This window comes from Arvicanthis niloticus, chromosome 7 (genome assembly GCF_011762505.2).
Source record: "Arvicanthis niloticus isolate mArvNil1 chromosome 7, mArvNil1.pat.X, whole genome shotgun sequence".
In the NCBI taxonomy this organism is placed as follows: domain Eukaryota; kingdom Metazoa; phylum Chordata; class Mammalia; order Rodentia; family Muridae; genus Arvicanthis; species Arvicanthis niloticus.
Window position 1 is genome coordinate 74,229,335 of NC_047664.1, and position 13,104 is coordinate 74,242,438.

At 43.1% G+C, this 13,104-nt stretch overlaps 1 protein-coding gene across 2 annotated transcripts in view; it reads left to right on the forward strand.

Moving 5' to 3' along the window:
* The window catches only part of Cwh43 (cell wall biogenesis 43 C-terminal homolog), a 67,296-nt gene extending 57,217 nt beyond the window's left edge, over positions 1 to 10,079 (forward strand). For both annotated transcript variants that reach the window (XM_034508167.2, XM_034508166.2), the window contains 2 exons: positions 5 to 160; positions 9,622 to 10,079. In XM_034508167.2, the coding sequence (XP_034364058.2) occupies positions 5 to 160; positions 9,622 to 9,700 (235 nt within the window). In that variant the 3' untranslated portion in view covers positions 9,701 to 10,079. The remainder of the gene's footprint in view (positions 1 to 4; positions 161 to 9,621) is intronic.
* The last annotated feature ends 3,025 nt before the right edge of the window (positions 10,080 to 13,104 follow it).

The window sequence follows — 13,104 nt, forward strand, 5'->3', positions numbered from 1 at the left end:
GCAGGTTGGGTTATGCAAGAATTTCTCATGCAGAGCTGAGTGATTCTGAGATTCAGATGGCCAAATTCAGGATCCCGGATGATCCTGCTAACTACAGAGACAACCAGAAAGTCGTCATAGACTGCCGAGGAGTCCCCAAGCACATTCATTTCAACCCCAGGTGAGTGGGTGCCTGAGTGAGTGCCTGTCTCCTGTAGACAGCAGATACAAGCTACCATATGTCCTCACGGAGCCCAGGCGTCCCCTCATACGTGCTCAAGACTGTGGTAGATTCTACAGGCTCGTTTCAAGTGAAGGAAGCCATGGGAAAGATTATAACTCATGGGTTGAAGTTATGATTTTTGCTTTCTGTGATGACATGTGTTGTAGTCTTAGCCCCAGGGATTATTTAGCCCCATTATTTTATTATTATTATCACTACCGCCACACTATCATCCTTGTCACCATCACCATGACTGATACCACCACTGTCGTCATCATCATCATCATCATCATCATCATCATCCCACCACCCCCACTGCCACCATTAACATGACCATGACAGTGAATATTTTGAGTGCTCCCATATCCCATCTCTGTTCTAGATTCTTTATGTGTTGCCTCAGTTTAGCTCACTGGGTTGTTAACTAACTGCTGTTACCAATATTTTATTGAGGAGGAGGTTCAGGCTGAGGAATACTATTGCATGAGGCTTAAGTGACTAGTCGGTGACAGAGCTGTTAAGGAGGAAGGAAGCCCATTAGCACCACAGGGTTGCAGCGATTTCTCGATGGCGATGGCTGAACCTTCCATTCATCCTGAGAGCATTTGAAAAAGGCACTGCTAAATCTTGTCCCCAAATCAACTCATTGGGACCCCCGTGATGATGCTTGGTTTGGGGACTTAAAAAATTCTTCCCAGGTTATTCGAATGGGCAGTTCACATGGAGACTGAAGTGTGGGCAGCTCCCTCACGTGACAGGTGGCCTGCTGGGAAAGAGCTATTGAATTTTATTTTGCTTAGTGTTTAATAGTGGTTATCTAAGACATCTGTTTGTGGCCGAAGGTATGATTTGGAGCATGTGCTTTTCTCTGCCACAGTGCATCGTGAGACAGGACTTCCGTGCCAACCCAGATGCTGAGAGAGCCCTAGACATTATTATCACTCGACATTTTTACATTTCTAGCTCATAGCTGCAACAGGTTTCGCTTTGTCAAACCTGTATTTTTCGCTTTGTCGTTTTGACAAAACTACAGTACATCTGTTTAGTTCTGTGTACTTCCTGGGGACAACTGTACCAGGGTATAGTGATTAATGCCTTGCTTTTGTGTTTCTCATCTGCTGGGCATGTACATGATGGTGGGGTCAGCCTCTGTGTTCTTGCCAGAGAAAAGGTGGGACTGTACCATTAACCTGACCATTGCCATGAACGTCTATCACTTTCTGAACACGTGTTGAGAGTGTCTATTGCTAGGATGAGACCCATGATCAAAAAAAAGCAAGTTGGGGAGGAAAGGGTTTATTTGACTTATGCTTCCACATCACTGTTCATCATCAGAGAAAATCAAGACAGAGCATGAACCGGGAAGCAGGAGCTGATGCAGAAGCCATGGAGGGGTGCTGCTTACTGACTTGCTCTCCATGGCTTCTTAAGCTTCCTTCCTTCCTTTTCTTCTTTCCTTCTTTTTTTTTTTTTTTTTTTTAACTTTTTATTGATTCTTTGTGAGTTTCACATCATGTACCCCAATCCTGTTCATCTCTCTGTCATCTCATATCCTCTCTTTGCCTTTGCAGTCACCCCATCAAAATAACACACACACACACACACACACCACACAAACCAATAACAAAAACAAAAACAAAAACAAAAACAAAAAATCCAAAACATAGAAAAGATCTGACCATGGAAGCTGTAGTACATGTCATGGTGGGTCCCACAGCACATCCCTCCATCCACACATCTTCCTTTGCAAATGTTCATTGCAATCAGTCATTGGTCTGGTTAGAGCTATCTGTCTTCTGTGACACCATCAATATTGGATCCTCCTACCAGGCTTCCTCCTGGTTATCCTGTTCTTGCCCTGTGTCATGAAGATCCTGCAGTATTGGATTAGCAGGACAGGCCCTTTCACGCATCCCAACTGTTCAAAGATGATGGAGATTTTGGGGTGGGCCAACGCAGAGCCCTGGATGGGGCCTAGGTGGTAGCTGAGCTGGGTAGTGTGCTGGCTTTCCCTTATCTGCACTACCAGGGCAAGCTTTTCAACCGTGCTCCAGCTAGGCCACCCAATACTGCCATCAGCAGGAGGCAGGGTCAGCTCTCCTGTCTTTCTGCTCTCTAGGCCAGCTCACTCACACACACCTCCAGGGCCAGCTCCACTGTGCTGCCCAGTTAAGGCATGGGACCCACTCTCCCGTGTGCTACAGCCTGTGAGGGCCTGGGCCAGCTCTTCTGCTCTCACACTCTCGGGGCTTGCCTACCCATTCTTTTTCATCAGAACCAGCTCCACTGTGTTGTCCAGGGTCCACTCTCCTGTGTGCTGCAGCCAGAAAGGGGCAGGGCCAGCTCACCTGCTCTCATGACCCCAGGGCCAGCTCTCCTAACTGCTACAGTTGACAAGAGGCAAGCCTGCTTTCTTATAGAACCCAGGACCACCAATCCAGTAGTGACCCTAACTACAGTGGGCTGGGCCCTTCCACTTAAATCACTACTTAAGATTCCCTAAAGGCTCACTTGCTTGCAACCCAATCTTGTGGGGCCATTTCTCTCAATTAAGGCTCCCCTCTTTCAAATGACTAGTTCATACCAAGTTGACATAAAACTGGGCAGCATAGATACCATCTTTTTGTTGAATGAGATGACTCCTTAAATGAAAAAGACTTTTGGGTAGAAAAGATTTTCTTCTTTCTTTGTTCTTCATATACCAAGAGTGTGGCAAGAGCCCAAAAAAACTATTTTTAGTGAAACCACAACTGCAGATTGAGCCAAGACAGCTGTGGCTGAGCTAGGTCTATTTTCTTGTTCTGTTACAAGAGTGATGAAGATGCTGGGGGAGGCCTGCTCACGACACTTTAGACGTACTCTCGGCAGTTTTAACTATCCTCGGCATCATCACTAACTTTAGTCACAATGCCTAAGAGCAGATTACTCACCCTGTGCAATTGAAGTCACATCCTTTGACCCGCATCTTCTGCCAGTCAGCCTTAGGCAAACGCTGCTACTCTGCTCCTGCTTCTGCAAACTATAACTTTTTAAAAGCTCTACTTGAAAGAACACACTCTCTCGTGCTTGCAGGCTCTCCCCCTCTATCAACTTTTCTCCAGAGGATCAAACAGGGTTTGGCACAATCTAGACAAGCACTCAGCCACTGAGCCACATCTCAGGTCTTTGTTTTGTTTTTTAATTTTTCTTTGAAATAGGGTCTCACACTATGTAGCTCAGGATGACCTTGAACTTGCTATCTAATCCAGGCTGCTTTTGAACTGGCTCAAGTCTCCTTCTTCTGTTTCCCAGGTGGTGAGACAGCATTGAGCACCACGAATCTGATTAGTTCACTGGTCTTAGTGCCTCTAGGTTTATCCACGGTGCAGCAGAAGACAGCATTCCCTTTGTTTTTAGGGCTGAATAATATTCCAGCGTGGACATGGGCCAGCCTTGGGTGTGTTGTTCCTAATTCCTCAGAAGATAACATTGTTTTTGTTTGTTTGTTTGTTTGTTTCTTTGTTTTTTGTTGTTGTTTTTTAAAAAAATATTTTCTTGCTAGCCTAGAGTTCGGCACTTAGGCTAAGCTGGCTGGACCCAGTGTTCTTTTTCCATCTGTCTGTCTGTCGTCTGTCTCTCTAGCACCTGGTTGGCAAGAGCATGCCACCACATTTGACTTTTAAAATGAGGGTCCTAGGACTCAAACCCAGACCTCCATGGTACCCAGCAAGCATTTTACTGACTGAGCTATCTCCTCAGACCTCTTTTAAATCTAACTTTTTAAGTTAGTATATACAAAGTATTGGGTTTCATTATGTCATTTAAAAGCGTATGTATCGTTATATTCTAATTCATTTCTTCCCACTGCCATCCTCCAACTCTCCTTCCCCCAGACAGATGTTCTGTCACATGTATTCATCACTGTCTCTTGCCTACCTCCTCACCCTCCATACATCTCCTTCTCCCCTTCATGACTTTCATCACACACAGGTACACACGCATGTGCACACACACACACATGCATACACATACACACACATACAGATGCACGTGATATGTGCATGCACAGGAACATGTGCACACACACACAGATGAACACACATACATATATAGGTACACTCGCATGCACGCGCATGCACACACATACAGATGCACACAGCATGTGCACACTCACGAACATGCATACACACAGATGAACACACACATACATAGACACACTCATATGCACACACACATTTCAATCTGTATTTCACAAATTAAACAAGGGGTATCCGTTTTTTTTTTTTTTTTTTTCTGCATCTGGCTTATTTGATTTCCTGTTGCATCTCCTTTCTGAAGACATGATTTCAGCTTTTCTCTGTGACTGAATAAAATTCCATTGTGTGTATATACCACACCTTAATCCACTCACAGGTTGATAGACACTGAGGGAGGTTCCATTTCCTAGCTATCATGAATAGATAGGTAATATACATGCATTGCAGGGATCTCTGTGGAATCTCCATTTACAGTCTTTTGGGTATGTATCCAGGAGAGCTATGGATGGGTCACATGGGAGTTCCAGTTTTAGCTTTCGACTGCCTCCTTTGAAATTCCATGGTGGCGCTACACATTTGTATTCCCTCCAGCAGAGCAGAAGCATCCTTTCTCCATGTCTTCACCAGCATTTACTGTCATTTATTTTCCTGACAATAGTCATTCTGCTTGGGGTAAGATGGAATCTCCAACCGTTTTATTTTCCTATGGGATTAAGGGTATTGAATACTTTTTCAAATATTTTATTGACTTTCTGTGTTCCTTCTCTTGAGAACTGTCTGTTCATTTAATTAGCTCAATTTACTGGTTGGATGATTTTTGATATTTATTTTATGCAGTTCTTCCATGTAGCCTAGACATTAATTACCTGACTGATGAATAGTTGGCCAATTTTTTTTTCAAAGTCTGGAGGTTTTTCTCTGTACCCTGGCAATGGTTTCCTTTGCTGCGTGGAACTGTCAAGTTTCATGCAATGCCACTGGTCAGTTCTGGTTATTTTCTGTACTGCTGGAGTCTTACTAGGAAATCCCTCTACCTGTCTGCATCTTCAAGTGCTTTACTTACATTTTCCTTTAGAAGTTTCAAAGTTTCAGACTTGCATTCTGGTCCCCAGAATTTATCCTTAATTGCCTCTGGAGCAGAGTGAGGCCCTAGTGTTTGTTCTTCCACACGTGGGAATGCAGTTTTTCTGGATCACTTGTTAAAGAAATCATCTTTCAAAAACCAATATGTGCTGTCTCTTGAATTTTTGATCTTAGCCATTCTGATGGGTATGAGGTAGAATCTCAGAGTTGTCTTGATTTGCATTTCCCTGGTGACTAAGGACATTGAACATTTCTTTAAGTGCTTCTCAGCCATTAGATATTCCTCTCTTGAGATCTCTGTTTAGCTCTGCACTCCATTTTAAAAATTGGGTTATATGGGTTGTTGGTGCCTAACTTCTTGAGTTCTTTATAAGTTTTGGATCTTATCCCTCTATCTGATGCGGGGTTAGTGAAGATCTTTTCCCAATCAGTAGGCTGCCGTTTTGTTATCGTGACAATGTCCTTTGCCTTACAGAAGATTTTCAGTTTCATGAGGTCCCATTTATCAATTGTTGAGCTTAGAGCTTGAGCCACTGGTGCTCTGTTCAGGAAGTTGTCTCCTGTACCAATGAGTTCAAGGCTACTTTCCACTTTCTTTTCTATCAGATTTAGCATATCCAGTTTTATGTTGAGTTCTTTGATGCCCTGGCACTTGAGTTTTGTGCAGGGTGATAAATATGGGTCTATTGCATTCTTCTACATGCAGACATCCGGTTAGACCAGCACCAGTGTTGAAGATGCCTGCTTTTTTCCCATTGTGTGGTTTTGGCTTCTTTGTCAAAAAACAAGTGTCTATAGGTGTGTGGATTTATTTCTGCATCTTCAATTCTATTCCATTCACCAACCTGTCTGTTTCTATACCAATACCATGCAGTTTTTAATCACTTTTGCTCTGTAGTACAGCTTAATCTGTTAAACCTGTTGAAAAGTTAAGCGGCTGTAGCTGTATGGGCTGATAGCTGGATCTTCTATTCTCTTCCACTAGTTTACATGTCTGTTTCTGTGCCAATACTAAATAGTTTCTGGGGGTGGGGGAAGAAAAATAAAGAATAAATGAACACAAAAAAGAAGAAGATTAAAGATTGCCTGATAATGAAAAAAAAAAGTGCCTACAAAACAATCCAATGTCTGAAAGAGACTGAAAAATAAAAACATTATAAAGATTTTTTTTAAAGGATGTATTGATTTTGTTTTATGTGCAAGCGTTTTGCTTGCATATATGAATGTGAACCATGTGCGTGTTTGTTGCCTTCAGAAGGCAGATGAGGGTACAGGGTCCTCTGGAACTGGAGTTAGGATAGCTGTAAGCCATCACTTGGGTACCGAAAATGGAACTCAGGTCCTCTGTAAGAGCAACAAGTGCTCTCAACTACATAACTATCTCCTTAGGCCCCATAAAAAAAATTTTTTTTTTAGTATAACTAAGAGAAAATGAATGTGCAGTAAAGAGAAAGTAAAAGCACACAAAAGGAGGCAGAATTAGCTCAGCTTCTTTGTGGATCCTCAAAAAATGGTAGACTTTAGGTTCTGTATACAGGTTCTGTCCACTGGACTTGGAGACTCTCATCTTCTCTGTGTTTCTGCACATGCTGAGCTCGTCTATCTGCCAGAGCTCTTTCATATAAGTGGCTTCTCTTGAGTACCAGGGGCACACTTAGCTTTGCTGTCTGTGGGCTGGGCACTCCCAAGACTGACACTCCCAAGACTCCCCTCCCCAAAACTCCCCTCTCACCCTTCCTGCCTCTGGTGGTGGGTATTCTAATGGAGGACATCTTGCACATATGTGAGAAAAGGGTGAAGCAACCACAGAACTTAGATCTCCATTCTTCCCACAAGAACTGATCACCCCCCTAGGCAACACAATGGTGGCTGTCAACTATTCTACTAGAGTGCCAGTGTTCCCAACGATCCACCTGCTGACCTCAGGCTCCGGGCCATCAAAGTCCAGGGTTATTGTCTGTTGATGATATCTGCTCTCAGCCCTGGTTGTGAGACTTCCTTTCTTAGTGCTTAAGCAGAGCTTCCTCCAACGTGTTGCCAGAGTCTGCTTCCTTTCCGCTTTCCACAACTTCCCCTTCCTCACGTTGAGGCTCTGTCCAGTTAAATTCAAGCTTTCTGATTTGTTTGTGGTTGTCCCTCATTCTTAGGTGCTCAGGATGGCTTAGCTTCAAACAATAGGTTCCTTGACATAGGACACCAACCGCCATCCCTCCCGATCATTCAGGGTGGGGCAGTGGGAGTCGGCTCCACTGCTGACCCATGTAGATGCTGAGAGGAGCCACCAAAGCCTACAGCTGGATTGGAGGGTTTTGTGAGCACTGTGCGTATGGCCCAAGGGCAAGATTACTAATTCACTTTTCACTGGGGTTGAGTGGGGTGGAGGTGGGAGGTGCCTGAGTTCCCTTCTGCATGGGGTTTCTATTTCTCCTACCTCCAGTGTAAAGCCACACAGAACTGGGTTTGACAAGGCTAGCTTCCTATTGCCGTGTTGGCACCAATCTTCCCTTCAGTACGTTTTAGCGGTTCTAACCTTTGTGAATTCCCAAAGCTCTTCCTCTCTTTGGTAAACTGTATTCACCTCCCCTCCACTGCCGCCTTTCTTTCTTTTCTAACCCTATTCTCTTTCCCCTTCCCTCCTGGCTCTTCCCTTCCTCTCTCAGGATCTCTATCCCACGCTAAGTGTATGCCGTACTGGTACTGAACTCAAGGCTTCTTGTATGCAAGGCAGGCATTCTACCAATGGAGCTACAGACCCAGCCTGAGTGTATTCTTTCTTATGCCGACTCTTCCCTTTAGCCAGGTTATAGAGAGGCAACATTAGTCTGCCATCTTATGGGACCATCTCCTTCCTTGTGATTCTACCTGTTTCCCCCATATAACTGTCAGCTGTTAGAATGATTTTTTTTTTTTTTTGAGAAATGTCTGTTCAGCTCTTGTGCGTTTTTGTCAGTTTTCTGACTACAAAATTCTGACCTAATCAAAATGTGTTTATTTTAAGTGTTCTCCTCCTCCTCCCCCTCCCCCTCCTCTTCCTCCTTTTTTCTCTTCCATTAAACAATCATTTTTGATGGCCTTGAGGTTCTTTTATTGTATTTTTCCTCTCCTGATGTCTTCCTTTTTGACTTGATTTATCTACTGAGGATTTTCTTTGTAGTTACATGAGGCTTATACAAAGCATCTCATAATTCTACTAAGACCGTATCTCCCCCTTTCTCCCCCCTCCCCTCCCTTCTATCCTTCTATCCCTCATCACTCCCCCATGCCCAATTTCATTCTCTCTCTCTCTCTCTCTCTCTCTCTCTCTCTCTCTCTCTCTCTCTCTCTCCCCACTTGGTGCCTGTATGTGTATGGGTAGAGGACCATCTATCGGAGGAAAGGTAACCTCCCAGGGATTGCAATCCTGAAGAAAACTTAGTCTCCCTCCCCTGGAAGCCATCAACTAACACTAAAGAAAATGCTATACGGAAACCTGCTACTGTAGAACTTTCTAATATACAGTTTAAACAGAGTTGCCATATCCCAATGGGATAATACCTCTCCTAGACACTGTAGGCTATCAAATAAGAAGCCCAGTGCCAGGTGTGGGTTATATCCTTTTGCGTTGTTGGTCAGTTGAGTTCCATAGAGTTCCATACCCCAGACATTACAGGCTCTTGCCATTGCTCTTGGTTACTTTTCATAATCTGATGGTAAGATCTTATTGCTGAAGACACCACATACCTATGTCATGGGACATGATAGTGACCTGGGAGCTTCATCCCTATGGATAAGATTTCACTGTGCCAGAGGTTTTATTTCTATTACAAAAGAAGACAGGTACTCAACAATCTTACATGCCTGTGAACACTGTGAGCTGTGATAACGACTGGCCCGAAAGGTATGGCCATTGGTACAGTAGTGTGTGAAGTGATATGGAAGAAACCATTTTATTGATGAAACAATTCATGCATGTTGTGTATCAGACATCAGCTAGTAAATGATTAGGTGGTGTATGTCTTTCTAGTACTTTTATCATGCACCTGAATTCTTTAACTCATGTGAAGGTATTTTTGCATCTGGATAGTTGTTTAAACTGATGTTTCTGTGAGGGTGTGAGCATTGGAAAGCCTCACCTTGTCGCCTCACTGCCCTCACCCTCGTGTATATTTGTATACTATGCAATAATACCAATCTGGTAAATGTAAGGAAAAAGTATAAAATGATCTGTCCATAGTTACACACACACACACACACACACACACACACACACACACACACACACACACACACTCAAACCTGTATCTTGTGACATTTTCTCATGGCAGTTTCTTCACTTTTTAGATTTGGCTCCTACAAAGAAGGACACAATTATGAAAACAACCATCATTTTCACATGAATACACCCAAATACTTCGTTTGAACCCTTTTGGACGAGAAGTTATCATCGAACAGAGAAATTATTTAACAGCCCAAGGAAGAGTTTAATGAAAACGGGAGAATACACGTGAAGAACCTTAGGAGTTAAATAAAAAAGGGAGAAAGAAAGAAAGAAAGAAAGAGAGAAAGGGGTGACATCATGCAGTGAGAATTCCATCAGTTCATAAGCTATGTTGCTTAATAAAGGTGTCTCTCAAACTTACTTTTGTTTAAAAAAAAATAGTGTGATAATATATGAAAGTTAAGCTCAGGGCTGGAGCCGGAGCTCCGTGGTAAAGGGCTTGCCTCCTGTGCATGGGGCCCCTAGTTTCAGTTCTCAGCACTGCCAGAAATAAAGTGAGCAGGATGCAGGAAAAAAGAAACCACTGACTTGTGATTATTTTAACAATATGGACTGGGGAAGATGGCTTAGTGGGTAAGTATCTTGCTGCATAAGCATCAAGACCTTGTCTTGAGTTTGGATCATCAGCACCTCTGTAAAATACTGGTTGTGGCAACATTCCTCTATAACCCCAGTGTTGGGAGAGAGAGAGAGAGAGAGAGAGAGAGAGAGAGAGAGAGAGAGGTCCTAGGGGCTCAGTAACCAGTTAATCTAGTCAGCCAGTGAGTACCAGGCTTGGTGACAGACTTGTCTTGAAAAATAAAGTAGAGAGTGATAGTGAAAAATGCCTGATGTCTGGTTTCTATATGTACAGAACATGCACTCGTACCTGCACACATGCATGTTGGGGGCCGACTTTTAGCAGAAAGCGGCTATCAGCTTTGCAGCCATCTTGAGCCATATACCCTGACATGTGACTTGGATTACAATAGCCTACAACAGCTGAGCACACTCCGATAATCTTGGTTTAGATACCTTGAGATTAAAGGTGCGTGAGATTAAAGGTGTGTGAGATTAAAGGTGTGTGACTTAAGAGTATGACTTAGAAGTATAGAGATCAGAGTTAGAGACAAGACCTAAGGGCATGATTAAAGGTGTAACTTAGAGGCGTGGCTTAGAAGTAAGACATATAAAAGGCAGAGGCAGACAGTAGAGAATCAGACATTAGGGAGACACAGAGGAGAGAACCAGACACAGCAGAGAGAAGACGGGTAGCAGGCACTTGGAAGAGAACTTGGAAGAAGTAACTTGGAACTTGGAGGGACTAGGAGCTAGGGACTAGGCACTAGGAACTCAAGACTTAGGACTTAGACTGAAGAATAAACGGGATTGAATTACACTCTGTCTGGTCTGCATTCTTCGAGTCCGTCCTCACTCTCGCTCTTGCTGAACCCCGACCCGAGGACCGGAGCAGCAGCTTGGGCCGGGGTACAGTGGCCGCCCAAACGTGGGGCAGCCTAGGCCCCAACATTTTTGGCGCCCGAACAGGGACTCGAGCCCGGGCCTCAACATTTTGCTCGGGCTGCGACATTTTTTGGCCGCCCCAGTGTGGGACTAGTGTGGACCCCAACACATGCACACATGCACAAGTCTTACTGGTATAGATAAAATAATTTTATTATTATCAATAATCTTAGGGTAAGACAATTTTAATAAAACTATTTTTTTCAGATACACTGTCCAGCACACAGTCAAAGATGATTGAACATAAACCACCATGAACAGAAACAACAGACAAAGACAGTAGACCTACCTCATGCAGCTTCCAGGATGGGATTTGTCAGATGCAGCCTACAAAGTAAATGCAATTTCCAGGTTTAAGGAAAAGCCAAGTTGGAATGTTTTTGGCAAGAAACTAAAATGTAGACTTACCTAACAGATTGGGAAAGAGAAAAATAAACTCTGGAACTCTAAAAAAAATTACAACTGAAATAAAAAATTCACTGAAATGATTTAACATCAGAATAAACAAATAGTTGAAGGAACGTTGTGAACTAAAATATAGGTCAGAAAACAAAAATGAAATACCAGATTTTGAAGATTTCCTCTGTTGAAGGACATCTGGGTTCTTTCCAGCTTCTGGCTATTATAAATAAGGCTGCTATGAACATAGTGGAGCATATGTCCTTGTTATATGTTGGAGCATCTTTTGGGTATATGCCCAGGAGTGGTACAGCTGGGTCCTCAGGTAGTAGTACTATGTTCAATTTTTTGAGGAACCACCACACTGATTTCCAGAGTGGTTGCACCAGCCTGCAATCCCACCAACAATGCAGGAGTGTTCCTCTTTCTCCACATCTTTGCCAGCATCTGCTGTCACCTGAGTTTTCAGTCTTAGCCATTCTAATTGTGTGAAGTGAAATCTCAGGGTTGTTTTGATTTGCTTTTGGGGCACATGGAGGGACCCTTGGCTCCAGCTGCATATGTAGCAGAAGATGGCCTTGTCAGGCATCAATGGGAGGAGATGCCCCAGTGTAGGGGAATTCCAGGGCAGGGAGGTGGGAGTGGGTGGGCGATTGGGGTAACACCCTCATAGAAGCAAGGGGAAGGGGGATGGAATAGAGGAGTTGGGGGGGGACGACTGAGAAAGGGGATCTCATTCCAAATGTAAATAAAGAAAATATCCAATAAAAAAGAGATAATGGTACCGTGATTGAGATCATTACTGACTATTGTAATCTGTGAACTCAGCACAGTGTCATATGGTCTTAGCAGTCATCTTACGACTTTGGAAGACATCTATAGAAATTAAATAACTTCTTTGGAAATCAGGGCCTCTTGCTAATACTAACACCAGAGTCAGTGTTCCATGTTGAATCCAGGACCCTGAGTTGTTCTGGAACCCAATTTCTTCGCTTTGTAGGGAAGAACAGCTTGCGATCACTCCTGTTTGCCCAGCTTATTAGCAGAGTAAAACACTATATAAATATTTCTCCAGTATTTTTCCATAATAGAAACTTCCTAATAATATCTCTGTAAACACTTTCTAACATTTTTTGGAACCTATCCACTTTCTTTTTTTTTTCTTATAAAGTGAAGCTGGCTGACAAGATAATTACTGTTGGTTTTATATTTTTCTTACATTTAAGATGAGAATAACACTTGTTTCTCCTTTTTTTTCTCCTGTTCCCATTTATTTTTGATGTTCTACTTTTAAACTTCTATTTTTTTTCCCTCATTCTTTTTCTACTGAAATAAAGCTGGCATATTTGTGGAGTGGGCTCTCATAGCTTGACACGGAAGGCAATGTATGACAAACTAGCCAGGGTGTGAAGCACTTCTGGTGCCTTGGATGTCAATCATTTTTTTTTTTTAAATATTTTTTTATTTATTTATTTACTTTATGTGTATGAGTACACTGTAGCTATCTTCACACACACCAGAAGAGGGCATCAGATCTCATTACAGATGGTTGTGAGATACCATGTGGTTGCTGGGATTTGAACTCAGGACCTCTGGAAGAACAGTCAGTGCTCTTAACCACTGAGCCATCTCTCCAGCCCGAT